The 27,820-nt window shown below is 47.2% G+C and overlaps 1 protein-coding gene across 1 annotated transcript in view; it reads left to right on the top strand.

The window, feature by feature from the left end:
• Positions 1-27,820, top strand: part of CNIH2 (cornichon family AMPA receptor auxiliary protein 2) — a 924,655-nt gene that overhangs the window by 880,125 nt on the left and 16,710 nt on the right. The window contains exons 4-5 of the mRNA XM_078660749.1: positions 11,440-11,552; positions 14,630-14,773. Of these exons, the coding sequence (XP_078516875.1) occupies positions 11,440-11,552; positions 14,630-14,773 (257 nt within the window). The remainder of the gene's footprint in view (positions 1-11,439; positions 11,553-14,629; positions 14,774-27,820) is intronic.

Below are 27,820 nucleotides of genomic sequence, written 5' to 3'. Positions count from 1 at the left end.
GGCCTAAACGTTGCAGCTGGCACTAAGTGCTACGCAGCTGGGAAGGCCGGGCACCACTGTGCCCTCGCTGTCCCACACAGGGACTCTCTCCTGAAATTGTGCCTAAACGGTGCAGCTGCCCACTAATTGCTGGGCAGCTGGAGAATCATCAAAACTGTGCCCGGGCCCTCACTGGCCCTCAGGCGCAAACTGCGCCACGCTGGAGCCCCACGGGCTCTACCCACAGCTAGGTCCACGTTGGAGCCACACAGGCTCTGGCATGACACTGCGCAACGTTGGAGCCACCCAGGCTCTGAACAAATATGCCCCCTGAGCCTAGCAGGCTCTTAGAACAACCATGGTGCTTTCACTGGCACCAGACCTACACAAGCCCAGGAGGGGACGGGCATCGACAATATGCCCCGAGGTGTCCCAGGAGCCATCTCGACTCCTTAAACAAATATGGCCTGCGTTGGAGCCTCTCAGGGCTCGTAGGGAAGTCACCCACTCCGTTGGAGTCCCACTCGGGGGACTCAGAGTTACGACACGCCCCCTGCGCCTCCCGGGCTCTCAACATAAATATGGGCTTTGGAGCCTCAGGCTCCGTCGAAACCTGGGGGCGGCCCACTGTCAGCTGGGGCCGCCCTACCTCCACTCCCGCCCAGGTGCCGCTCTCCGGCACCAACAGCAGCTGCACGGAGCCCCCCCCAGCCCTTCCGACTCACCGGGCTCTCTTGGGCGGGCTCCTCCGGGCGGCGGCTTCTCTGCTGGGCGGCGGCTCACTCTCGCCGGCTGCGGTAGGGGCAGGCACCGACCATGTGCCTCGCGCCCCCTCCGCTCTGCTCACTCGGGGCTCCCTCAGCACACGGGAGCCCCAGCAGCCATTCCTCGGCACGCCTTCCTCCGCGCGGCAGCTCCGGTCACATGGGAGCCTCGCTGCTCCCGCGCCGGACCTCTCTCTCTCGGCAGGGCTCCCTCGGCACACGGGAGCCCTGTCAGCTGGCCGCCACGTTTCTCTGGGGCTCCCTCAGCCGAGAGGAGCCCCGTCCACCGCCGCCATCTCCCGCGCCTTCTTCGTCCTCTCCCCGCCGACTGCGGGGGGGCGGGACTTCCGGCCGGCTGCGCTGAGATTGGCTGGCCGGCCGACCACTTCCGGGTCACTGCGGGCAGCGCAGCGGCCCTCCTCTTTAGGCAGGCAGGCGGGGAACCACGATCCGAGGGGTGGCACCCTCGATACAACCAGCCCCCATAAAAGTTGAAGCGCTATCAAGCGCTTGGGGCCAAGTAGCGCTGTGAAGACAAATAAAGCGCTCTCCAGCGCTTGGGGCAATAAAGCGCTCCAAAGTGCTAGAAAAATAGGCTAAGCGCTATTGACCAGCAAAGTCTTCCAAGCAATGCAGCAGGCAAGGGGACAGTCAGGAAGAGTCCCCCAGCAGTCCATCAGCCTCAAGGGGCTGGGCAGCGCCCGCCCCGGGTAGATTCCCGTCAGCAACAGAACAAGACAAGAACAACTTGGAAGGGAACACAGCCCCTTCTTATACACAGAAAAGGCTTTGAAGTCTTTTGAAGTCTTTGTGTGAGCGAGCCCTAAGCCCTGGGTGTATCTGGTTTCCCTCTCCTGTCAGCCTCAGGTCAGAGGTGACAGTGGGCCATCCGGAGGGAGAGGCAGCAGGGTGGGCTGACAGGCACCGCCTGGTACCACCAGAGCTCTTCCCTCCCATCCGTGACAGCAGATGGGGGCCTTTCATCTACGGCTGACTCAGACCCCCTCCTCCAGGGCCCTGCAGACCCCGTCCTACTCAAAACAGACAGTCCATCCACCAGCAGACCCAGGCACATCAGCCAATCACGTGCCAGCAGACTCACTACACAATTATGCCAACTTCTAAAAGTGGCGCTTCTAGACTAGACACAGTCATGCCGCATATACCATTCTGCAGCATTCCCTCTCATGAGTTCACACATATCAAACTTGACCCTGCACTCCCCATGCATCAGGAATCTACCATGGGCATACATATTCCCCATTCATTCCTATGGGAGGGCAGGTCACTCACCATCCATACACAGAGAGCACACGCACTTTACACTGTACCACAGTGAAAAAGTGCGCAGAGGCCTAAAATCACCAATCCAGGTTCCAAAAACAGGCTAGGAAAAAGCAAAAAGTCACGGGGTGAACCTGCCCAAAGGACCGGGTCCAACACTTCTGCATCTACGTTTTTCATAGCAAATCATAGCTGCCAATGTTTTTATCTACTCTGGCACGGACTGTTGCAATTTCGTCCCACAACAGATTCCAGCCAAATATATAGGCAGACTGCAATACTTTGTATAAGGGGGCATGCAAAAGTTCTCTTATGCCACCCCCGAGCACAACTAACTGCACTTAACACCCTGGGCATAACACTTTCTGTTGTAGTAGGCAATTTTATGATTTGGGATTTTTTAAAATAAAATCTAGCCAAGTTTAGTGTCAAATACATATTGAATATGCTTCCTTTGTCAACGTCTGGACCACATCGATAAGGCTTTTTAGTTTGAGCCTACCAGCAGCACGCATACACTGCTCGCTCTGCGAGGCAAGCTGTAATAGAGTATGTTGTGGAAGCCATGCCCACTCGCCGACAATATTTTTCTTTGGCTGGTGCCATTGTCCTTGCTAAATGCTGGCTTACGATTCATTAAGAGGCTTGTTAGTCCCTACCTGTTACTGCCTTGTCACCATTTGTTACCACCCATAAGGACTGGTCCTTTTACTTTGCGCGTTACACAGACTGCGTTATCTAGTGAGTGAGCACTATTTTTGTTATTGACACTAATGGGGAAAATGGCGGCTGCTTTATTTTGTTGTATTTGCATGTTGAGCGTGGCGCCCACTTCAGGGACACCGACCTCCGTTTATTATTATTTTATTTTTTTATTTAATACTGAGCACGGTGCCCACTTCAGGGACACCGCGCACTGTAATGCAATAGGTTTTGCTTTTGGTATTGTAAATGACAATGCCTTTTAATTTTTTTATAAAAGGAATTGCCATTTACAATGCCAATTGCAAACACAACAATGATGGACAGAATGTGGATCAATGTCACACATTCACCCCAGTTCAAAGATCTGGGCCCAAATCCATCGTTTTTCCACTCCACACCACCCTGGGTTAGACAATGGCGATATGCAAATCAGCGCTGACCCTGTGCCCCATGGGAACAGTCCAGTCCGAACTACAAAAGCCATGTCCTTCCCAGAACGGAAACAAGCATCCGAGGAGCGGCCCGGTTTCGAGGTAACACCTCTCATCAGCCCGGCTGCTCCTCGGATGCTTGTTTCCGTTCTGGGAAGGACATGGCTTTTGTAGTTCGGACTGGACTGTTCCCATGGGGCACAGGGTCAGTGCTGATTTGCATATCGCCATTGTCTAACCCAGGGTGGTGTGGAGTGGAAAAACGATGGATTTGGGCCCAGATCTTTGGACTGGGGTGAATGTGTGACATTGATCCACATTCTGTCCATCACTGTTGTGTTTGCAATTACCGCTCTAAGTGTACTGGGGATGCTCAGACGTGAGTCCCAGGCACTCCACACCACTGGAGTCAAGCTAGCCGGACTGATGAGAGGTGTTACCTCGAAACCGGTCCGGTCCTCGGATGCTTGTTTCCGTTCTGGGAAGGACATGGCTTTTGTAGTTCGGACTGGACTGTTCCCATGGGGCACAGGGTCAGTGCTGATTTGCATATCGCCATTGTCTAACCCAGGGTGGTGTGGAGTAGAAAAACGATGGATTTGGGCCCAGATCTTTGGACTGGGGTGAATGTGTGACATTGATCCACATTCTGTCCATCACTGTTGTGTTTGCAATTACCGCTCTAAGTGTACTGGGGATGCTCAGACGTGAGTCCCAGGCACTCCACACCACTGGAGTCATGCTAGCCGGGCTGATGAGAGGTGTTACCTCGAAACCGGGCCGGTCCTCGGATGCTTGTTTCCGCTCTGGGAAGGACATGGCTTTTGCAGTTCGGACTGGACTGTTCCCATGGGGCACAGGGTCAGTGCTGATTTGCATATCGCCATTGTCTAACCCAGGGTGGTGTGGAGTGGAAAAACGATGGATTTGGGCCCAGATCTTTGGACTGGGGTGAATGTGTGACATTGATCCACATTCTGTCCATCACTGTTGTGTTTGCAATTACCGCTCTAAGTGTACTGGGGATGCTCAGATGTGAGTCCCAGGCACTCCACACCACTGGAGTCAAGCTAGCCGGGCTGATGAGAGGTGTTACCTCGAAACCGGGCCGGTCCTCGGATGCTTGTTTCCGTTCTGGGAAGGACATGGCTTTTGTAGTTCGGACTGGACTGTTCCCATGGGGCACAGGGTCAGTGCTGATTTGCATATCGCCATTGTCTAACCCAGGGTGGTGTGGAGTGGAAAAACGATGGATTTGGGCCCAGATCTTTGGACTGGGGTGAATGTGTGACATTGATCCACATTCTGTCCATCACTGTTGTGTTTGCAATTACCGCTCTAAGTGTACTGGGGATGCTCAGACGTGAGTCCCAGGCACTCCACACCACTGGAGTCAAGCTAGCCGGGCTGATGAGAGGTGTTACCTCGAAACCGGGCCGGTCCTCGGATGCTTGTTTCCGTTCTGGGAAGGACATGGCTTTTGTAGTTCGGACTGGACTGTTCCCATGGGGCACAGGGTCAGTGCTGATTTGCATATCGCCATTGTCTAACCCAGGGTGGTGTGGAGTGGAAAAACGATGGATTTGGGCCCAGATCTTTGGACTGGGGTGAAAGTGTGACATTGATCCACATTCTGTCCATCACTGTTGTGTTTGCAATTACCGCTCTAAGTGTACTGGGGATGCTCAGACGTGAGTCCCAGGCACTCCACACCACTGGAGTCAAGCTAGCCGGGCTGATGAGAGGTGTTACCTCGAAACCGGGCCGGTCCTCGGATGCTTGTTTCCGTTCTGGGAAGGACATGGCTTTTGTAGTTTGGACTGGACTGTTCCCATGGGGCACAGGGTCAGTGCTGATTTGCATATCGCCATTGTCTAACCCAGGGTGGTGTGGAGTGGAAAAACGATGGATTTGGGCCCAGATCTTTGGACTGGGGTGAATGTGTGACATTGATCCACATTCTGTCCATCACTGTTGTGTTTGCAATTACCGCTCTAAGTGTACTGGGGATGCTCAGATGTGAGTCCCAGGAACTCCACACCACTGGAGTCAAGCTAGCCGGGCTGATGAGAGGTGTTACCTCGAAACCGGGCCGGTCCTCAGATGCTTGTTTCCGTTCTGGGAAGGACATGGGTTTTGTAGTTCGGACTGGACTGTTCCCATGGGGCACAGGGTCAGTGCTGATTTGCATATCGCCATTGTCTAACCCAGGGTGGTGTGGAGTGGAAAAACGATGGATTTGGGCCCAGATCTTTGGACTGGGGTGAATGTGTGACATTGATCCACATTCTGTCCATCACTGTTGTGTTTGCATTTACAATGCCAATAGCTCAATAACTTGCAGTTGCAAGACCTATTTCATTCTAAATGCTTGTTTCTATATGAAAATACAGATGAACCAACTGGGGCGACATATCCTTTCAAATTCAAAGTGCTCTGCTGTGGGATTCCCTAGCTATACTAACTACTGCCAAGGCCAATATGTCTGCCATCAGAAGCTTTCAAAATTTAATTTTTGTGTAAATATAGGAAATATACAAAAAATTAACTATGTAGCCTTGGAACCCATGCACAAAACCTCAGAGCACTTTTTTTCAGCCGGCTGTGCAAATGCCCAGATAAAATGCCTTCTATCACAATGTCAGACAGCAAATTAACAAAGTGGGCGGACCCACTGCGCGTGCTGTGTGAGTTGTGGTGGGTGAAAGAAACATACGAGCGAAACTTTAAAAGACTAAGGGCCCGATGTAGGTAAAACGCATTTACCGATTTTAAAATACCGATCCGTACCGAATCGGTATTTCAAAATCGGAAAATGATATGTAGTTAAAATTATTCGGAACATTACCGATTCGGTAGCAATCGGTATCGTGAGTCGATACGTACCGATTCGCCAAGTACCGAATCGGTATAGCCCGGATCGGACACGTCCGAATCGGTAAATAAAAATGCGGATCCTACCGAATCGGTAAACGCCGAATCGGAAATAGCAATACGCCCCATGGGCCAAAAGGCCAATAGGAACGCATAATACATACCGATTCGGTATTTACCGAACATATTCGGTATATTCCGAATCGGAAAATACCGAATCGGAAAATACCGAATCGGAAAATACCGAATCGGAAAATACCGAATCGGAAAATGCCGATTCGTCGAGCAGGTTAACTGACACTGAAGACATCAGCCAATGAGCTGGAAGCACCCTCCCCCACAGGGAGTGGCAACCCAGGCAGGTGCAACTCATCAGAACTTTCTGGAAAGCTGCCTGAGCTGAGCAAACACTGTGAGCAGCAGTGTTAGCAGGATCCCTGTGAGACATGGCAAACAGGACTGAGAGCCAGAAGGCAGAGCGCAAGAGGAAGACCAAATTCAGCACCATGGAGCTGCAAACGTTGGTGGAGGAGGTGGTGAGGGTGCACAGGCAGCTTTATGGAAGGCTGTCCCTCACTGTTCCGGAGAGCACCAAGAGGAAGCTGTGGATAGACATCGGGGAAAAAGTCAACGCTGTTGGTGTCACCCACAGGAGCCAAGACGACCTCAAGAAGAGGTTTTACGATATCCGTGGCGTGACAAAGAGAAAACTGGCTGACCTGCACAAGCAGGCTGGACTTACCGGAGGAGGCACAAACCGGGCGCCACCCCTCACTGAGCTGGAGGAACTAGTGGCGACCACCATTGAGAGGGCGAGTGTCGTGGGAATTGGGGACCTGGATAGCTCATTCCGAGCTACAGCTACAGGTAAGAAGCATGCGCAACTTGACACACCATACCAGACACCTCCCCTATAGACCCAATGCACAGCCAAACCCCAGGCCAGTACTGCTAGCAACAGACATGAGCAATGCATCTTGCTAAATGTAGTCAGCAAAAGTACCCAAAAATGCCACTGCAGAAGCATAAGAAAAATAACAGTAATACAGCATCTACGTTTTTGTAATGAGATGTGCAATGCTTTAATAGTAGTGACTGGAACACATTAGCACTCAGTTGACAAATGCTTCTTTATACCTAGGGGCACCATCAGGCGGGGGAGCAGCACCAACTCAAGCACCAGCTCCAGCACCAACAGCCAGTGCGGTGGCGGTGGCAAGCACCAGTGTAGCAGCACAGGAGGAGGACAACAGCAGTGCCCTGGCCAATGAGGAAGACACTGGACATTCCCTCACACATCCACACTCCCCCCGACTGTCTCTGTCTCAGTCGCCCACATTGCAATTCTCCCCGGAGAACACACCACCACAGAGCCACCCTGCACCTGCCACATCCCCTGCCAGGAGGAGAATTGTTGCTCCATTAATCATCATGGAGGGAGCAGCGGGTCAGGCTCCTGCACAAGACCCTGTGACACCAGCGTCACCCCAGCACACACAGCAGGGCAGCAGAAATCCACGGAGGCCACGTGCAACCAGCAGTCCAATACAAGCACAGGGAGGCAGCGTCTTCGCAGGGCTGGAGACCAGTATGGTGACGATTCAGAGAATGCAGGCAAAATCCATCATGGCCTGCCATCGCCAGTTGCGCCTGCACAACCTGCAGATGGGGGAAATGGCACAGGGCTTCAAGACATTTGTAGATAGCAACAAGGAGATTGCAACATCTATTGGCCGAATGACCACTGCCATCACCCAGCTCTGCAACAGAATGGATGACCATGAGCAATGTCGTCGCAGGGATGCACGTATACAGAATAGGTCACTCAACCGCCTTGCAGCTGCGACCGCCCAGCTATGCCAACGTGGGGCAAACATGGAGGCCAGCCTCACACAGAACATGTCAGAGGTCACTAGGGGCATGGGCCGTATTACCACCGCCATGGAGACACTACTGATCTCCAACACTGTCGTGAATCCCGTCCTGGGCGAGGCTGGGGACAGCAGCAGCCGCAGCAGCCCGGCCAGCGCAGTGTCAGAGCCGCGCCGGAGCAGCAGGCGCTCAGCTGAGGCTGCTGGGCATACAGAAGGGGGTGAGGCTCATCCTAGTGGGGCTGCTAAGCGCAGCAAAAAATAAGACTGGCAGTGCGGGTGAGGCAACCCGGACAATGGACATTTCACCACTTCTTGTTTACCTTTTCTTTTGTTGCACATCAGTGCAGTAACGTTGATGCAACATTATTAAATTTCATTTCTGAAAACATACATTGACCTGTTTGTGCATCTGTACTCACTCAGAAATAGTTGTCTGTTATCTCCTGACGCCTGTATCTGCCGTCAGTTGGTGCAGAGACTCCAGCAGGTTGTGGTAGTGGCACAGCATTGTCATCGTCAGGGTCCTCGTAGTCGGATAACTCAACCTCAGTGCCTTTCCTGACTGCAAGGTTGTGCAACATTGCACAGACAGCAATAATCTTGCAGCAGGTGATGGGGGTATATTGCCTTGCACCTCCGCTCTTGTGCAGACATCTGAACCTGCTCTTCCAGATGCCAAAGGTCCTTTCCACTACATTCCTCGTGCTTTTGTGGGCACGGTTGTACCTCCTTTGGCTGGGTGTTGAGGGGTTGAGGTAGGGGGTGAGAATGAACGAGCGTAGGGCATATGCACTGTCGCCTAGAAGGAAAAGGGGTAACATTACTCACATGCATACATGTACTTCACACTGCAATTTTGGTTATGGGGGTCTGACACTGTGTCTTACCTAGGAGGTATCCTTCACCAAAATCCCCTGCCATCAGCCGTGCATAAATTCCGCTACTCTGGAAGATATAGGAGTCGTGGGTACTCCCCGGAAACTTTGCAACCAGGTCAGTGATGACACACTTAGCATTGCATATCACCTGCACATTTATGGTGTGCCGTGACTTCCGATTGCGGTATACGTATTCCGTGTCAGCAGGGGGGCAAATCGGAATGTGTGTGCCATCTATGCAGCCAATGATGTGGGGGAATCTTGCCATCTGATAGAATTCAGCTTTTGTCTGTGCCAGTTCTGCATGGGTGGAAGGGAAGGAAATGTAGTGGTCCATCCTCTGAATCATGGCATCAAGGAACTTGTGGAAGAACCTTGACAGGCTGCTCTGGGTCACCCCTCCTGCCACAGCAACTACACTTTGATAGCTGCCAGACGCCAGCAGGTGTAGGCAGCATAGCACCTGCACCTGCACAGGGATTGCGTGTGCCCTTGGGGTGGGGTGCTGCAACAGGGGTTGGAGGTCCCTAATGAGGTCTCTGATGGTCTCTGGGTCCAGCCTGTACCTCTGTAGGATCTCTGCATCTGTCAGCATGCACAGGGTGATCCGCTGTCTATACACCTGCTCCTGTCTCAGCCATTCCCTCTCTCCTTCCTGCTGTAGCCGTAGCCGTCTTGCTATGACATAGAAAGCTGCCATGTTGCAAGTAGAACTGCATTTTGGGTCCTTTTTTATAGGTTGCACCTGGTTACCACCTGATTCCAATCCATGGTAATTTCCGACTCTGAAATACCGAATTTGAAGCAAATTCGGTATTTCAGTGCTTACCTACATCTCATTCTTCAGCTTTTCGCAACGAATCGGATTATCACCGATTCGGTATTTATACCGAATCGGTGCGTTCACCATTCTGAAAAATCACCGAGTCGGTAGAATTCCGAATCGGAAAAAAGTAGGAATCTGAAAAATCTCCGATTAGGTATTCTACCAAATCGGAGATTTTTCAGATTCCTACTTTTTTCCGATTCGGGATTCTACCGACTCGGTGACTTTCTGATTCGGTAAAATCGCCGATTTCGCCGGATTTCGGCCTCCTACATCCCGTTGTCTCTATTCCGATCGGTAACGGCCGAAAATACCGATTTTCGGCCGTTACCGACCGACCTACATCGGGCCCTAATTGCTGAAGAGGGCTAATCTAAGGCCCAAGCAAGTATGTACGAATTTGTAATATTTTGGGGGGATACATGAGGCTGTTGAGACACAGATGTCTCAAGGCCAGACCTAAATACAGATAGATAGATGGCAGGGTAAAGTCAAAGTGCTTGTTACAAACCCAGATATACAGAATGCGACTTATAGGTGCTCAATGTGAACATTCATCAGAAATAGGCTTCTTGGGGCACCCCCCAGAAGCATCAAAGTCAAGGGATGGGGTACCAGAAAACACACAGAACTTTAACTAAGCCACAAGTTTGGTTGAACACCCATAAAACACTCCAGGGTTTAGAGGGAGAATACAGACATGCAATGTAAAAAAAAGTTGATGTCGGAATGGATGATGTTGAGGACCGTGGGGCCGGGTGTGGAGTACTAATACAAACTAGTCAGTAGGCGTACTGGCAACACGCAAAAACGGGACGCAATAGAGTAGGGATGCACTATGACAGATCGTAAAAGGGATGGTTCACAGAAAAGCGAGTGGGAGCAATAAACGAATGGGCAATGCAGCAACCAAGACTGTTCGGTGCACACACCACCACATCACAACACCGGAAACATCATGGTACATCATCATGAGAACAGTGTTAGAGTACACCAAATGAGAAAGTCAGGTCGAGACTATTTGCTGTGGCGGGGGCGGGGAGCGGGAGCGCATTCCTTTGAAGTCTGAGGGGGGGCGGGGGAGCGGCATGGGAGCGGATTCCTTTGAAGTCTGATGCCGAGTCTTAGACAAATGGTGGTGTGCGAGCGGCTTCCTTTGAAGTCTGATGCCGAGGCATGGTGTGGGATGTGGCTGGCGATGATGTGCACATGCCTGCCTCACCTGAACTGTACGCGATCCGCAGCGAGGTAGACTTTTCGGACAGCTTACTATAATCTCACCTACCAATCCCTACGGGATAGAATAGGCGAGACCTAAAAATTGCATTTTCAGAGCTGTCGGTGTAGTGTTTATTATTGTGGTGTTTGCCTTTCCTCTACCTTTACTTAACACCTTCATCTGAATTTGGGTTCCTGTCTGCTGCTTTACGACATTTCTCGCATTTGCTTTGCTGCTGCTGTACTGCATCCATTCTACTTCTTTTCCTCTTCTGTCTTCTCTTTTCCACACGTCTTCCTTCCATTTATTCTCTTTTGCTTTGCACAGTATATTTCTCCTGTCTCTCAAATCTTTTCCAACTGCTAAACTTCCTCTCAACAGCCATGTTTCCAAATATGTTCTCGCTTCATTATCATCACTCAGTGGATGCCATTTAGGTGCCAGCCTGGCCAAGGGTTAACATTTTGGTGAATAAACGTCTCCCTTTCACTGTTCCTCATGTGTGTCTTCCCTCGACTGTCTGCTGCCTGTCTTAGTAACATTGATTCCCATTCCCCCGTCCTGCTCTCCCCTCTTTTTACACATTCTCTCTCTTTCACCCGCAGCTTGTGGTCCCAGAATATTCCATACATGGGCTATTTTGCCTGATGTTCATGTGTGCAGCGGAATGGGTGACGTTAGGACTTAATATTCCCCTGCTCTTCTACCACCTCTGGAGGTAAGCTTAGCATGGCTTTTACTCGCGCATGCATGTCCACCTCTACCTCTGCTTGCTGGAGGCACCTGTTTTCATTTTCAACTGTCACACATATACCTGCGTCCTTCCAGCTCCTCCACGGAAAATACATCTCACTAGGGTTGGTGTCCATTCGCCACATTTTCACCGGATGCACGTGCAGCTGTCCTTTCAAAACAGTCAAAGTACTGGGGACAGGGTTAGAACTAGACACTGCCCCAATCTTCCTCCCCTGATCCCAAAACTCCTACTGAGTGCATGCTCTTGTTGTTGTCAGCCTTGGTTTGGTGGTCCGGTCCTGGAGTGCTTCGGTTCCTGAATCTTGTGCATTATGCACACGAGGATGTGTTAATGTTCCTGATTATTTACTTTGACTGCCTGATACCGGTGCTGTCTGTCATTTATTTGTTTTCACTAGTCACTGTTTCCATTGAGGGGTGAGAGGTGCCTTTCATTAACCTATGCATGTCAGAGTGTGCAGGGTCTGTCTTGGACAAAAAATAGGCCCAGGCACCAGGATAAATGTGTCCCCTATTAGCGAACCAGATAGCTAAAAAAGTGGCCCACATTTGAAAACCGGGTTTCTTTTAAACTTGTAACTTCATCCGCTATGAGTATTTTGCAAGGTATGGGAGACCGCATGCTATTGTGCTTGGCTACAGGCAATGCTTGTGGTAATATCAGGGAAATCAACAGTAAAAACCGACACAGCTGAATATAAAACCGGCCCATAAACTGAAAAAAAATGGGCTCACACACTGATCTGTCAGACCAGCCCATTGGGCACTGCCTGACTGCCCGATAGGCCAGTCTGACCCTGGTTGGGTGTGGGTGTCAGTGCTGCTTGGAACATGGTTGGTGTATATGTTGTCATCTCTATGTAGCTGTCCACCACTTGATTCCTCTCACATGAATGCCTACTAACTGCAACCTATGTTGGCACACATCAACGTGCTCTTTCGAGACTATATCAACATATTTGAACCCTTCTATGCATTCTGAATGTATGCCTGCCTACTGGTGGGTGTATTCGCTTATAAATTTGCAATTCGGCCCTTTCTGAGTTTCCTCGTTGGTGTCTGTAGCCATATATCCCTTTGCCCCTTCGTCACACTGTGCCCAAATTCCCCTTTGGTTCAGGGAACCACAATGTGCATACTCCTGCATCCTCTTCCAGCCTGTGCATGTGATCCTAACCAGTCCCAGTATCCGTACATGGCTCAGCTTCTCTATTGCCCTGTGCTTCTACATTTGCTTTTCTAGGTCTGACCTGACCGCCCTACCCAAGGATTTCTCGCTGATGGATTGGTCACGGGCGTGTGGCTAGGTTCAGATATGGAATCCCGAGCAGGGATGGTGCCTTGAGAGGTTCCGTGCTTGCATTTGATTGTAAATATTTGAATCTGATATGTTGTATAATTGTGATCTGTTTAAAGAATTTTAAAGAACTTTACAAGCGAAAAAAACAAACTGATGTTGGCTGTGTGAGTTTCTCTTGAGGGAATGTAAATGCAAATCTGATGAGATGCATAATAATGCTTTGTCTTAAAGAATTGTGCGAACAAGTCATGTGAAATCTTGAACAAGGTTTGTGTTTGGCTTGAATGTAAAGTAGCCACCCTCTACTTTGAATACGATCAACCTGTGAGCCGTTTCATCTTCATCTAATTGTTATCGAGATGGTCGGAAGTAACTGTGGTACAGGAGTGACAGCACTATAAGTCTAGCCCACAAACATGCACTCCTTCATCCTTCCATCTCCATTTCCACTCTAGATATAAGCCTAATGACAGACATCTATACCCACTGTACCACCCTCCATCTTAGTCACCGCAGGATATTTCTGGTCCTCTGGACCTCTCCAGACAAAGGCGCCCACCCTTCCATCCTAACTGGAGCTCTGCATACTAGGCATTAGTCCCTGCATGTGGTATTATGCCCCCACTTCGAGCACAGTCCTTCTATTAACAAATACCTTCTTCCCTCTACGTCTTACTGCATACGTCCTCTCACTAGGACCAATATTTACACATCCTGCCTCGATTAATTTAAACATGCACACCATATCTTCTTGCCTTGTATCTGTCCCAGAGCCAAACCTACCCACTAGGTCTATATCTATATAGGCCTCAGCTGTTTAATTTCCTATACAAGCATGATTACATTCATACCAACCTTTTCCCATCTGGAGATATGCGTATGTATTGTCTTGATCTGTGCATTGCATAAGCGGGTGGGTGGTGTGTTACGGTTGGGACTGAATGTTTGATTCCATCTTCATTTTGATGCTCGGAATGTGGCTTGCGTTGTCTGTGTGAGGGTGCACATATGAACATGTATGGAGTATTGTCTGATGGTGTATTCTTGCAAAAGGTGATGAGCTGACTCTTTGAATGTTGGGAACCGAGACTCTTGTTACATAGTTTGTTTCTAATGGGCAAAGTAGTTGATATCTTGCATGAAGCATCATTGTAACCTGTGATGATTATGAGAGAGGAGTGATGCACGCTGTTCTGTTTTTTTACTTGTCGTGTGTACTCATGCATCCCTCGACCCTTGCATCCATTCTTTAATCTTCTAGGTGTCTTGCCCGTTCCCAAAATCCCATCTGTCCTCTCACCAGTTGGTACACATTTCCCCTTCAAGGATTTTATTAAAGCAAGGCTCTGTCCCTCCAGCCCATGAAAAGCTAAACCTGCTCCACCAAGACTCTAACCGCATAACCCCCATGCCTCTGTCTGAGACATTTTCAAACTGTGATATGGAAAAAGCCGTAATCTCCATTTTCCAAATGCAACCTGACTCCTTTCTAGCCCAGTCAGATCTCTACTAGTCTTTGGAGTCATTAGCCTACCGGAAGTCTTCCTATAGAAAAGCCTATTACTGACAGTAAAGGTGCTGCTTATATGTCCAAATACACTGATGTCAAATTCAATTTTGTAAACGTTGTACAGTTGGTGCTTAAATTTTCCTTCCATTTTTCTTTTTCTTTCTCCACTCCGTGCGTCTTTGCCCATCTCTGGCCGCGTCTGCCTCGCACTTTTGGGCTATCCATTGAGATATTTCCACCGTCCGGCTGACGGCTCGGAGGTGATGTATGATCCTGTCTCCATCATGAATGCCGACATCCTCAACTACTGCCAGAAGGAGTCATGGTGCAAGCTAGCCTTTTATCTGCTCTCCTTCTTCTACTATCTGTACAGGTGAGTGTCCCACCACAACCCCAGCTTTGGACTCAGTGTCTTCTAATCCCTGTGTTCTCCAAACCTCAGGGTTCTCCCTTAGATGAGCTGCTACTGCCTGCATCTTGATTCCCAGGTGACTAGAGTCTTCCCTTCCTACAATCCGTCACCCTCTCTTCCCCAGTAATTGCACTCACTGCATATCCTAACACCAACTTCTCCTGCAGTCCTTGCAAGCCTACCTCATTCCACCTGGAATCATCTCCATTAACTTATTTAAAAATCAGGATCTTTTTATATTATTATTGAAAAATAAGTGAACTTTCATTATCATTCACATCCATCTATTCCATTTAAGCCCAGGAAGCGGTTTTGGCACGATATCTCAGTGGCATTACAGACCTCACTCTTAGAGAATTTGCCTGTTTTTGAAGCAAGATGGTGTCCTTGCTGGTGTCATCTGTCCTGATTATTCAATTATTTCTTTACTTAATAATTACGTTTTCATCACTTCATCAAATCTTTGAATTCTAACAAACAGCAACTTTAAATCATATGACAAAAGAGACCTGATATAAACTGGAATCATATAAAGGATAAAGTACCCCCTGCCGTACATTATACGTACCCCCAGGCGTACATTATAAGGGTATTACACGTCACAGAAGAATTCCATAACCATATAGAGGAACGAGGCCAAAAAGCTGAGTTCCTTCATAAGGTTGTGGAACTCCAAGGTGACTTACAGTATCCTTATCAACAAGGAGTACTTTATCCCATGGTCACACCAACAGCTTTACCAAAAACCACTTGAAACTCGGTGCACTGCTCTTTCATATGAAAGAGCAAGCATGTTTGCAAACATGTAGAATAAAAATAAAACCTGTAGTGCAAAGTTAAACACATCAAAAACCTGTAAGATATTTGTTGAAAACCGATAATAGAAACAGTTCAATAAAATTGAGTTTTGGAATGTGTAAAAACATGTAGAACAATTATAGCTTTTCTCTTAAGGAGTGCAAACAATAAACCTATTCTCTCTGCTTGCCATTGTTATTTAAAAAAGAGCAGAAGAAAGAAAAGCAACTTTCCATTTTCGTTGCTTTAAACAGCTGCTTCAGTTATTCTCCGTGACCTGATGGTACACCTGTTCTGGCAGCAGGCATTGTGACATCACAATTTGACTGTAGTAACTTATTAGTTCTGACGTCTTTTGTTTATAATTGGCTACTGGGTGCATCACAAGTCACTGATTATAAAGAAATGAGAGACTGCTGTTTATACAGGGATTACAGAATCCCATGTATTTTAATATAATTTTGTCATGGATGGCTGTAATTCTACGTCAGGACTGGAGGCGAGGATTATGCTCTCTTCTTTCGCTTTAATACACCATTTCAAAACACAGCACCCATTTTAAACATGACAAAAACTACTTTCCCCATGAGCACCAGGGAAAACAAAACCATTCACAAGTCCTTCTTTAGTCTTTGCAGCGTGGTCCCCACATAGTTCTCTGTTGCTGCTTGAACTCCCTCTTTCTTCGATGTTCAGCAGCCAGTTAAGTGGTATTTTCTGTTTCTCTCATTTCTGAGGCTGTTAGAATGTTTATTCTGAGTTTTTAAAGGGGTTTGAAACGTATTGTTTGTTGCAGGTTGCTGCGCTCACATGCGCTTTCCTTTCAGATTCCCCCTCAGTCGCAGGAGTGCTTGGGCACTCCTTACGCGACTCAGGCCCATTTGTGGATTGCAATGTGGTTATCTACCCACTAGATGGCGCTGCGGCCAGACTGTCTCTGTGTTTCCGCTCATCTCTCTCCCATTTCAGGAGCTGGACGTGTGGCGCCGGAGCCTACGACTTGTGGAGACTTGTCCCTCGGATGCTCCAGGTAACGCCCAGCTGTGCGGTCGGTCTGTATTCCTTGAATTTGCCTTGCTGACGTCCTCCTGGGGGGTCCGTATTTTTCGCTGATCTTGCTGACGCCCAATGGGGTCTGTAATTGGTTCATACCACTGAAGGCCAGTGTTGGGACACAGTCCCGAGCAGCAAAGCCCTCCAGACAAATAAGGATATGTGTGCCCTGCGACTCGCGCCCTTCCGATTGTGTGCTTCTGTCCCACCCATAATAGTGTCTGGGCTCCCTCTCGGCATCTAATTTCACATGCTTGCGCGTACCTTAAAAGGGCTTCATTAAGCCTAGCCATCTTGGCTTTAGGCCCTTATATTTGGCACTGATGTTTCCATAGCATTGAGCAAAACGCTCTTTAATGGTTTAGGTGCATGATGGACATGCAATTCTCCCAAGCAACCTACGAGGAGGACTTGTCCTTTTTCCAATAAACTTTTCAGGAGGCATTTGATACATCGATTAACAGAGCAGTAAATGAGCTCATGGGTCCTATAGAACAGTTTCTCTCTGATAGGATTGTATAGGAGTGCACAAAACCTGCGAAAATACCATGCCCGCCCCAGATAAATCTCCCTTAGACGCCCCAAAGGAAGGGTCCCCTCCCCCGAAGAAGAAATATGAGGAAGCTGTTTACTGAGACGCATTTGAGCTTCTAAAATAAGTCTTTTTGGCTAAGAATGCCCCTCAGGAAGGTCCCAGTGAATCTTACTCCAGATACTTTGGATCAGCAGGATGGAGACCCTCCAGGGGACTCAGATGATGAGGTGAGCTCCTCAAGGTCTTGGCGCCCTGCATCGGACCCCGCTCCTATGCTGGGGGATGATATTGATATGCTAGATCCAGGTTATTTCATCCATTTGAGGTCGGCATTGTGGGCCCCAGGAGACAAGGTGACGAGGTTTGTAGCGGGGTATCGTCACAAGCCTTTAGAGAAGGATGCCTGCAATTTATTTGAACAGTGTGCCCCATTCCTACCCTGGAGGGAAAAGTGGCCCTCATTCCCCGACAATGACTCCAGGATGACCACCTTTTTGCCAAGTATATTATAGACCTGAAGAAGAGCCTACACAGGTCTTGGCGCTTGTGCCATGACAAACTACTGGACGATATAGGTCCTATGAGCAAAATCCTGGACATAGCGGAAGAGGCCAAAGTATCAGGAGACCTCTTATCCCCGATGTCCTCTCACACTGGGCACACATGCTATCATTTTTCTGGGAAAAGCAAACTGTGCATTATCTACAGAGCGCCACCGCTCCTTGCTTATCAAAGTATATCCCAAGCTGGGGGATCTTGCATCCTCGGAGGAAGATGCCATAGCCCAAGGGGGGTTATTTGGGGATCCTTTTGTGAAGGAGCTTGGAAATGTTGTTGACAAACGCAGTCTAACATAAAGTGTATATTAATCCCATGGGTTTTCCAGGGGGCCGGTCATGGCAGGGGCCGTTTGACCGGCCACCCATCCTACCCAACTCCTCTCAGGGGACAAGGCCCTGGCCAATACCAGAATACCGCACATTTTACCAACTTCTACCTGAGAAGAGGACAACGCTTCTGTGGTCATGGCGGATACAAGGGACAAGCCAGCAAAAAACATACAAAGTGATTTGAAACACGCTTAACTCCTTACCGGGAGCCAGTGGAGATGGGGAAAATTTAGAAGTACCCGTCAGAAGTCTTGCCACTGCATTATGCAGTAGCTGGAGTTTGTGCATACTTTTTTATTGAATATTCAGATACAGGCTTTTACAATAGTCCAGCCTCGATAGTACCCGAGCTGTGGCCATTGTTTGGCGACTACCCAGGGGTAGGAATGGCAGTACTTTCCTAACCGTTCTGAGCACATAAGCAGTTTCGATGAAACTGCATTAACCTGATCCCCAAAGGTGAGTCTCTCATCCACGATTACTCCCAAATTCTTTACCTTTTTCGAAGGCAATGGGAGAGACCCCATTGAGTCAGGCCACCAGCTTTGGGTCCAAAAGTTGGTATCCTTTCCAAACAGTAAAACTTCAGTTTTGCCTGAATTAAGTTTCAGACAATTCTCTGCCATCCATCTCCCAACTGATTGCATGTCACAGAGACACCACAATTTGGGTATCATCTACATAGGAATTGAGACCAAACCCATAAGCTCTAATAATGGGGGCCAAGGATGAAACATAAACATTGAAAAGGTTAGGGCTCAGGGAGGACTCCTGTGGGACCCCACAGGGTAATGAAAAGGGTTTGGACTGGTATCCACCCAGCGCAATAGTTTGTCCTCTACCAGATAAAAAGGAGCACAACAAAGCCCAGGCTTTAGATTGGATCCCACATTCCTTTAACCAGTCCATCAGGATACCATGATGGACTGTATCAAAGGCTGCGGACAGATCCATCAGGATCAGGGCTGCCCTCCCACCCCAATCCACAGCCTCTCTAATCTCTTCTGTGGCCTTAATGAGAGCAGACTCAGTGCTGTGTCCCCCTCTGAAGACATACTGGGAGGGGTCCAAGGCTTGTGTTGCTGCCAAGAAGGAGCTGAGTTGTGTATTCAAAAACTTTTCAACCAACTTGGTTTGAAGCAGAAGACGCGTGATCGGGCGGAAATTGTTAGGGTCCTTAGGATCCAAGCTCAGTTTCTTTAAAAGGGGTAATATAGAGGCCAATTTCCAGCATGTGGGGAAATGCCCTGTTTCACACATGCTCTTAAAAATAGAAGACAATGATAGAGCAATAGGACCCGGGGCCAATGTGGCCACTGCCACCGGGCAAGGATCATGGGGAGAACCTGATTTAGCTGCCAAGAGCAGTTTCTCAAAATTGTTGCGGATACTGGTGAGAATGTGTCAAATGTATCAGAGGGGATTATGAGCTTCGGATTCTCGCTTTCCGAAGACAGCATGGGGGTTTTTGGGCCGCAAAAAGCTGAGAAGATAGTTTCCACTTTAAGCAGGATTGTGGCTCACGCTTACTCAGTATTGTGGAGTCAGTTGGGCCGGTCATCTTGGGGGTACTCAGGTCAACGGACCAAGTTCTTCCCTGACCTGGAGTAAAATTCGGATGCAGGCGCGAGCCCGTAGCATTATGTCTCCCGAGGCTTGAGCCGGGAGGTACTAAGGATTTTGCACAGTTTCGAATTTAAATTGCACACGTTCTGAATTAATAGCACTTTGTTTAACTGGTTTTAAAGTTCTTGATTTTTACCTGATTTTTACTTGATTTTAACAGCGCTTTACTCTTAATTAGTTCTGTACCTGGTCTGACATACTGTCAGATATGTCAGCTGACAGAAGAGGTCAGAGAAGAAATAGGAAGGAGTCTTACCCATATGGAGGCATGGAATAGGAGGGCAATCTTTGGTACCACTCCTGACTTGGTGATCGAATCGGATGCTAGCAGATCATGCTGGGGCACCCGGTGTGGGGATTTCTCCACAGGAGGAAGTTAGTCACCACAAGAGGACAGCTTACACATAATTTGTTTAGAGCTCCTAGCAAGGTAATTCCGGGTCCAGTGTTGGATCAAGGATCGGGTGCATTCCTGTTAGCGGTGGGCGGAAGTCGCGGAAGGGACTATCGTGGAGAGGCACTGAGATTGAACTAATCTCCGTGCCTCTCCGCGATATTTTCGTTTCGCGAGCCCACCCGCCTCCCGCCCGCCTTATTAAATTAGATTTACAGGCTACAAATAAAGTTAAATAAAACTTACCTTATTGACCTGCAAACTTCCCGAACAGGTGCAATGGGTGGAGCTGGTCATGATAACGCCCATATGGAGGTCTCAAGTGTGGTTCCCAGTACTTCTGGAACTTTCCTGGGATTCTCCAATCCGACTCCCCCTGTTTCCTCACATTCTATTGAGTCCGGATCCAGTCCTGCATCAACTGGTAATGGAGGGATCCTTGCAGCTAAGGGCGTGGCAGATTACAGGCAACACTGGACGCTTTCTGGCCTTTTGCAACATGCTGAGTTCTTCCTTTACAGGGCTTGGGTGGACAGTGCTGCCAAAAGATACCACTCTCGCTGGACGAGATGGGTACGTTGTTGTGTGTGACGGGGAGTGAACAATGTGGTGCAGGTGCTGAATTTTCTGTCAACCCTAGCGGAAGACGGGTTGGCATACCATTCAATTAAAGTTTTCCGGTCTGCTTTTTCAGCGGCACATGCTTCCATCGACGGTGCCCCGGTGGGAGATCATCCTTTTGTTTGCCGGTTGCTTAGAGGGATTCGCTTCTCTCCCAACGAAACCACATTATTTAGTGCTTTGTGACATAAACTTAGTTCTGAACCTTTTCCTGTCATGGCAGCCAAATAGGTTTCTATCCCAGAAATAACTCTCAGCTAAATTGGCAAAGCTCCTTTGCCTTGTCTTGTGCAGGTGGGTTTCAGATGTGCAAACTCTGGTAATTACGGCTAGGGTATTTTCCCCGCATGGGGTAGTTTTTACCGCAAATGGATGTACCAAGTCAAACAGTCATACAATTTCTTATCCAACTTTCAGTGAATCTCCTAAGCTGTGTGTCGTTCAGTGTCACAAGGCATATGAGGAAGCGACTGATGAAGTACGCCCTTGGGGCAAAAGACAACTTCTCATTGCATTAAGAAAGCCATACAAAGTAGGGTCTTCCTGTCCAATAGCCCAATGGGTCCGTTGGGGGATGCAAGAGACTGTTAAAGATACCAAAGAGCACATTCTACAAGAGGAGAAATGGCTTCAAAGGATTTTTGCCTGGGGGCATGTGTAGAGGTTCTAATGTGTGCAGCAGACTAGTCCTCAGACTCTACTTTTAAGAGATTCTACTTGCATTTTAATTTAGTAGCTTTTAAATAGTGTCCGGCACTTAAAAATACAGTTGAGATAGGGCAGAATCCCATCTGTGACCAAGTACCCCTAAAGTTGAAAAAGATATGTTTTCAGCGACTTTAAGCCGATAGTGAAAGCGGCTCAATTATTGATGGGTAAGCTTAGAACTAGCATAATCCTCTCCTCCGGTCCTGACATAGAATGAAAATGTGCCTATTTTTTAAAGGTAAGTTTCAATTCTGTTAAGGACATGGAGACGAGAAGTATCCCACCCGGCGATCAACTCAGGAGCGGGCCCTCCCTGTTAGGAAGTAAGTTACTTGGTTTCATGCCAAAGGTAGCAATTGTAAAACCAAGAATTATAAAGGTTAATAAGTTCTTCCTGTATCTGTATGCAGTAATTGTTATATTACATTATTTGCAGATATCCATGGATGGTTTGGAATGGTCACTGATGATGACTATCTTTTCACAGAACGACGGATCTAAACAGGATGCGTGAGAATAAACTTATGGCATTATTCGAACAAAGAAATAGGGAGTACAAGCAGCGACATAGGACTGTGTTGGGACCACGCTGCAGAGACTAAAGACGGACTTATGAACTGTTATGTTTTCCCTGGTGTTCATGGGAAAAGTTATTTTTGCAATGCTTAAAATGACTGGTGTGTTTTTAAATGGTGTACTAAAGCGAAGGAAGAGAGCATAATCCTTGCCTCCTTGTCCTTAACAGAATTGAAACTTACCTTCAAAAAGTTAGGCACATTTTCATTTCACACCAACAGGCTCAAAGCTAATAACAAGACATAAATATTTTTATGAATTATTACATATTTCGAATATCTTGAATTGTCCTCAGTGCATGAAAATCCGCCCAAGTGGGAAAATAGTGCCAACAACTATACATCACTACAGGCATACTTCTGCTGATACTATTGACCCAGTTCTAGTAGTACTATTGGCCCACATGGGTGGAATTTCACACACTGAGGACAACATACATACATACACATACATACTTAAATATATGCAACCTAAAAATCTGGTAATGGGTTTTCCCACCGTGTTTTTCAAGATAAGGAGCTGAAACAACATTTCTTTTAGCATTTGCAGACCACAAGTGGGTGCTTTTAAATAGACCAAGAATACTAATTATTAAAAAACAAAATCTCAGAATATTTACCTATGAAAAAATGAATAACAGGCGTGCTTCAATTCTCATAATTGAACGGAAAAACAAGTAAATAAGCAATATCTCAACCCTACATAAATGCATCCCACAACCATAAACTTCAACAATCGTCGGACCAGGGGCAGCTCCTTCATTTCAGCGAAGTAGCGTCTCCCCACAAGCCCAGAGCTGAAAAATAAAACGGTAATAAAGTTAATTTATTACCGTTTTATTTTTCAGCAATCCATCCTGAACTAAGTGTAAGGACGGGGTGGGGCCAGTGCTGCCGAGTGGCAGCAGTAGGGAGCTGTGCATTATAAAATGCATGTGTCTGTTTGGCCAACTGTCTTGCAATAGCGAGCCAGACATGCGCTTTTTAAAGTTCTCTAACCTAGCTGTCTTAGACAGCTGGGTTAGCGAAAGGGCAGGCCTTCATTGCTCTTAGGAGCGCTGTGAGAGTCCACTCTATCTAATCCTGGTGCTGCTCTCATGCTGTGAAAGCTGTGCCAGTATTGGGTAGTGCAGTTTTCTGCATTGGAAGCTTCCTGAAAGACACCAGATGGAGGAGGATGTCACGCTATGAAGGATGCTAAGTGATTTTATTTTTGTGCCCAATCCTCCATTTGCCCCGCCTCACCACCCTAAGTACAAGCCAGCTACCACTCTTTGGACAAAGCATTTTCAGTTAGACTCATAACAAAACATGCTTGTCTACCCTTCAAAAACTCATGCCATTTTTCATACATGAGGATCCTTGCAACAATAGGGCATCTATTTCCAATATTAAAGGGTCGGTCCCAATAGTCTTATCACAGATTACAAGAACTCTAACAGTACTGCCTGGGTATTATTACTTTGGTTGTTTCTTTAGTGAGTCCTGATGAAGGTGGCGTCCATCTTCTTCCTTTGCCACGGAAACGCGGCGGCCACTGACATTTAGATCCTGCTCATCGCAGTTGTCCCTCTGGTCAAAGGAGATAATTGCCATACTTATGTCTCCAACTTTCCAGAGTCTTTTTGTGCTGATGATTTTAGTATGAATGTTGATTGAACTAGTGTGAATGTATGTGAGAGGGTGTTTTTTTGGTTTGTTTTGTGCTAATCTTTACCTGGGGACTACATGATGTCAATATGTGTAAAAGTTACAGTTAGACATGCTGAGTATATTTATTGTATATGTTTATTGAAGAGAAATTGTTAATTGATAATTAATTTTGATATTTAAAGAAAAGTGCAAAAAAATGAATAAACAACGTTATAAAGAATAATTGTTTTTGCATTATATTGTAATTTAATACGGCTAATTTTTTAATTCAATGGGAATCAGATAAAAAGAAATATAGGGCACGAGGGAGCTTCTATAGTGTGGTCAATCTCGACCTCAAAACAGTCAACACATGGATTCCGCAAGAAAAGCTCAGAATACTGGCATTACACCAAATGTATTCCCAATTACACCAGGGGGATTGGCTCTGTTCCATCAACCCAGCACTCAGGACATTCTCCAAGTGCATGGAAGTAGTGGCCGCCCATCTCAGGAGACACAAAATATCTGTCTACCCATACCTAGATGATTGGCTAATCAAGGTGCCCATGTCTCAGGGAGCTCCACATCATTACAATTGGTCTTACGATCTCTTACAAAGGTTAGACCACCACATCAAGCACAACAAGTCGACTTCTGTCCAAGTTCAAACCTTACAGTATCTAGGAACCTCCATCTACACAATATGGACAAAAGTATGTCCTTCGGAAGAGAGACACGTATCGATTCTTCGGAAGTGTTAGGCTCTCATGAAAACTTCTCACCCAATGATAACCCTACTTCCAGGTGTCCAAAATGCTCAAGCAGACTCCCTCAACAGAATCCTGCAAGACAAACACAATTGGGTCTTAAACAACGACGTCATCCAAAACAGCTTCCAACAGTAGGGAACTCCAGCCATCAACTTGTTTGCCACTGCAGACAACAGCAACTCCCAAAGCTTCATATCGCGGTTCTGCCATCCAGGGACTCTGGGGAATGCCCTATGGAATAACTGATCTGGCAAGTTTCTCCACGCTTTTCCGCCAATTCCCCTGATCCCGGCAGTCCTCATCGAGTTGTCCCAATCCACAACCAAGATGATACTCTTAGCTCCGGAGCGGCCACGTCAATGGTGGTTCATGGACCTCCTACACCGGTCCGTCAGTCCACTTCTAAAGTTGCCATGCAGACCAGACCTACTGATGAAATTCGAAGGCCAGATGGTACACCCCAGTCTCTCCTCTTTGAATTAGACGGCAGGGCTCCTGAGCTAGTACACTATGGATATTTGAATCTCCGGCAAGACTTCATGGAGATCCTCAAAGAAGCAAAGAGCCTTCCACATGTATATCGAATATGCCTTCAAATGGAAGAGATTTTGCATATGGTGTTCATCTAAGAACGAGGACCCTACCATTTGCCAGGAAGATGTCATTCTTCCATACTTACTCCATTTGGCAAAATCTGGCTTGCAATATTCGGCTATAAAGGTTCACCTGGCAACTCTTACTGCTTACAGAAAATGTCATTCACAAACCTCTTTTTTCAGAATCCCCCTATTCAAGGATTTCCTAGAGAGTTTAAAGAAGGTTTCTCCTCCCATCAGGAGCCCTTCCCCTCCATGGGATCTTAATGTAGTCCTTCCACGCTTTATGCGGGACCCCTTTAAGCCCATACACAAGGCTTCTCTCCAACACTTATCTTGGAATACCGCTTTCCTTGTGGTGATAACATCTTCCCGCAGGGTTAGCAAGATCCAAGCAATCTGCTCTCATGAACCATACACTGCATTTCATTCTAGCAAAGTGGTTATGAGAACTCACCCAAAGCTACTCCCTAAGGTTGTTTTGGACTTACATGTCAACCAGACAATCTCATTACCAACATTTTTTCAGAATCCCTCTACTTCGGCTGAAAGAACTCTCCGCTCCTTGGATGTTGTGAGTGTTCTAAAATTTCTGTCTAGACAAGATACAAGACAGTCAGGTCCGTACAGGGTTAGCTACCTACAAGCAATCCATTTCATGATGCATAGTTTCATGTATTTTGTTGTGCTATCAAAAATCTAACAAAACACTCAACTAAACCTAGTTTCCACAGGGAAAAAGCGGCTACAGCTGCTTTACTGTGCAATATCCCTATTCCGGAAATTTTCAAGCAGCTATCGGGAAATCAGTACATTCATTCCCAAAGCCCTTCTGCCTATACTCTGCTCTAGAGCAGATGCTCATGTAGGGCAGGCTTTCCTTAAAAACCAATTTGCTTAAATTAATTTCCTTGAAAGTCATAAGTAACACTCTCCTCCTCCCCAGTGGAGGGGATAGAGGTATCCACATGATTTACATCTGATCCCACAACGCCTTCAAAAAGAACTGAAGTAACTGCCACCTGCTGAACATGGTGGGATACTGGTGGTCTCCAGGTTCGTAAAGGCACAGTCTCTTTTTAGCCATATAATGGCAGTCTATGAGGCTACTCAGTCCTTCATCTCTATCATAAAAAAGGGATTGTGAGGGAGATTTATGCTGTTTGCAAAAAACATCTTGAAATTGTACACAAATACTTTATGCTGACCCATTTTTTCATCTTCATGGCAAAGATGTCGGCCATTATAGCCTATGTATATAGGCTGCATTATCTATCTTTTTTAAGTGTCTTTGCAGGCCTTCATGAAGAAAGGTGAAATTCCACACTTTAGTACATATATATTGAAGAAGTACTCCGGGTTCCCCGCATGTGGGCGGGACTATTCAGTAATTGTGATTATGATGGAAATTCATATAATTAAACAACCGGAGAGAGAGGGTAAGTTTTACGCCACTCTTAATCCCCCAGCGAAGTATTAAATAAACAACAAAAGAGTGCGATTGATAAACAAAGAGCCGGAAGGAAAATGAAAATCACTCTAAGTTTTAAAAGAACCCTCACTCACCAACCTATTTGGTGACATGCTTCATCATCGGGTTCCCACCAGAGAGACCGAGTGCCTTCCTGGTGTGCTACTATGCCTTTTTACAGAGGTTATTTTTCGTTGATGTGAATGTGCAAAAAGTGGGTGCAACAAAGTGATTTGAAAAATGCCTGGGTTTGATCCAAATAACTTTATTGGCGGAAAACCTGGCATCAATAAAAACAAATGTGGAGGATAATTAACTGGCTCTTTTTACCAGGCAATCTTAATCTCTCTTTTTCTTGCCTTCTCGGCCAACGGTCCTCAGTCTCTACTCGGCGTGACACAACACTAGGCCCTTCATCAGGATCTGAGTCTGGCTCAGGTAACAGTTCAGGCCAAAACTTCTCAACTGTCAGTTCATAAAGGCCCCCTGAGGCTGAGGATGTTCTGTCACAGGCTCTTGCCGAGTCTTAGCACTCTGTGCACCTTCTTCTTCAAGTCTCTCAGTTGTGGGTTAGACTTCAGGCAGAGGTACTACCACATCATCAAGAGAACACTCCAGTCTACTAGTGTGATGTGCATGAATCCAGTTGAGACGACCACCACACTTAACAGCAGTATTCGTCACTAGGAGGAACTGGAATGGCCCACAGCATCTAGGCACCAGACGCGTTTTCCAAATGTGTTTCTTCACCAGGACCCAGTCACCAGGACTCCAGACATGGAGAAGCAGCAACAACTTCAACCTGTCGGACACAGAATAGACCACATCAAATAGTCCCTTGCAATAGTCAAGACCCGTTAATCTATAATGTTCACAAGTGCATTTACGGGCACTGCAGCCAGTCTCCTTGCTCTCCCCATTATTAACCAATGTGGGGATAATGCTGTTATTCTGTCACAAACACTACGAAGGTTCATCAGTCCAAGAGGCAAAGTGTCTGGCCACTTCAAAGATGTTGATGAACACCTCGGCCAGTCTGGCTTTCAATGTGTCATTTATCTGCTCCACTATGCCAGAAGCCTCTGACTGATAACGACAATGCAATCTCTGCTCCACTGTAATGTTGCACACAACGTTTTCAGGACCTCATTATTGAAATCGTACATCTTCATCATGGGTCTGGAATTCTACTTCTTTTGAGGTACAATAGCTAGTGCAATTTAACTGGCACAATAAATCACGTCCTAGTAAGCTCCCAGGACTCGAATCACAAACTACAAACTGTGATTATCCTCAAAGGACCCTATTTTTCCAGGTACTTCTTCTGTTATGGGGT

Source organism: Lissotriton helveticus, chromosome 9, assembly GCF_964261635.1.
Source record: "Lissotriton helveticus chromosome 9, aLisHel1.1, whole genome shotgun sequence".
NCBI classification, from domain to species: domain Eukaryota; kingdom Metazoa; phylum Chordata; class Amphibia; order Caudata; family Salamandridae; genus Lissotriton; species Lissotriton helveticus.
Note: the sequence above shows the minus strand (reverse complement) of the source record. Positions and strands in the feature narration are given on the sequence as shown.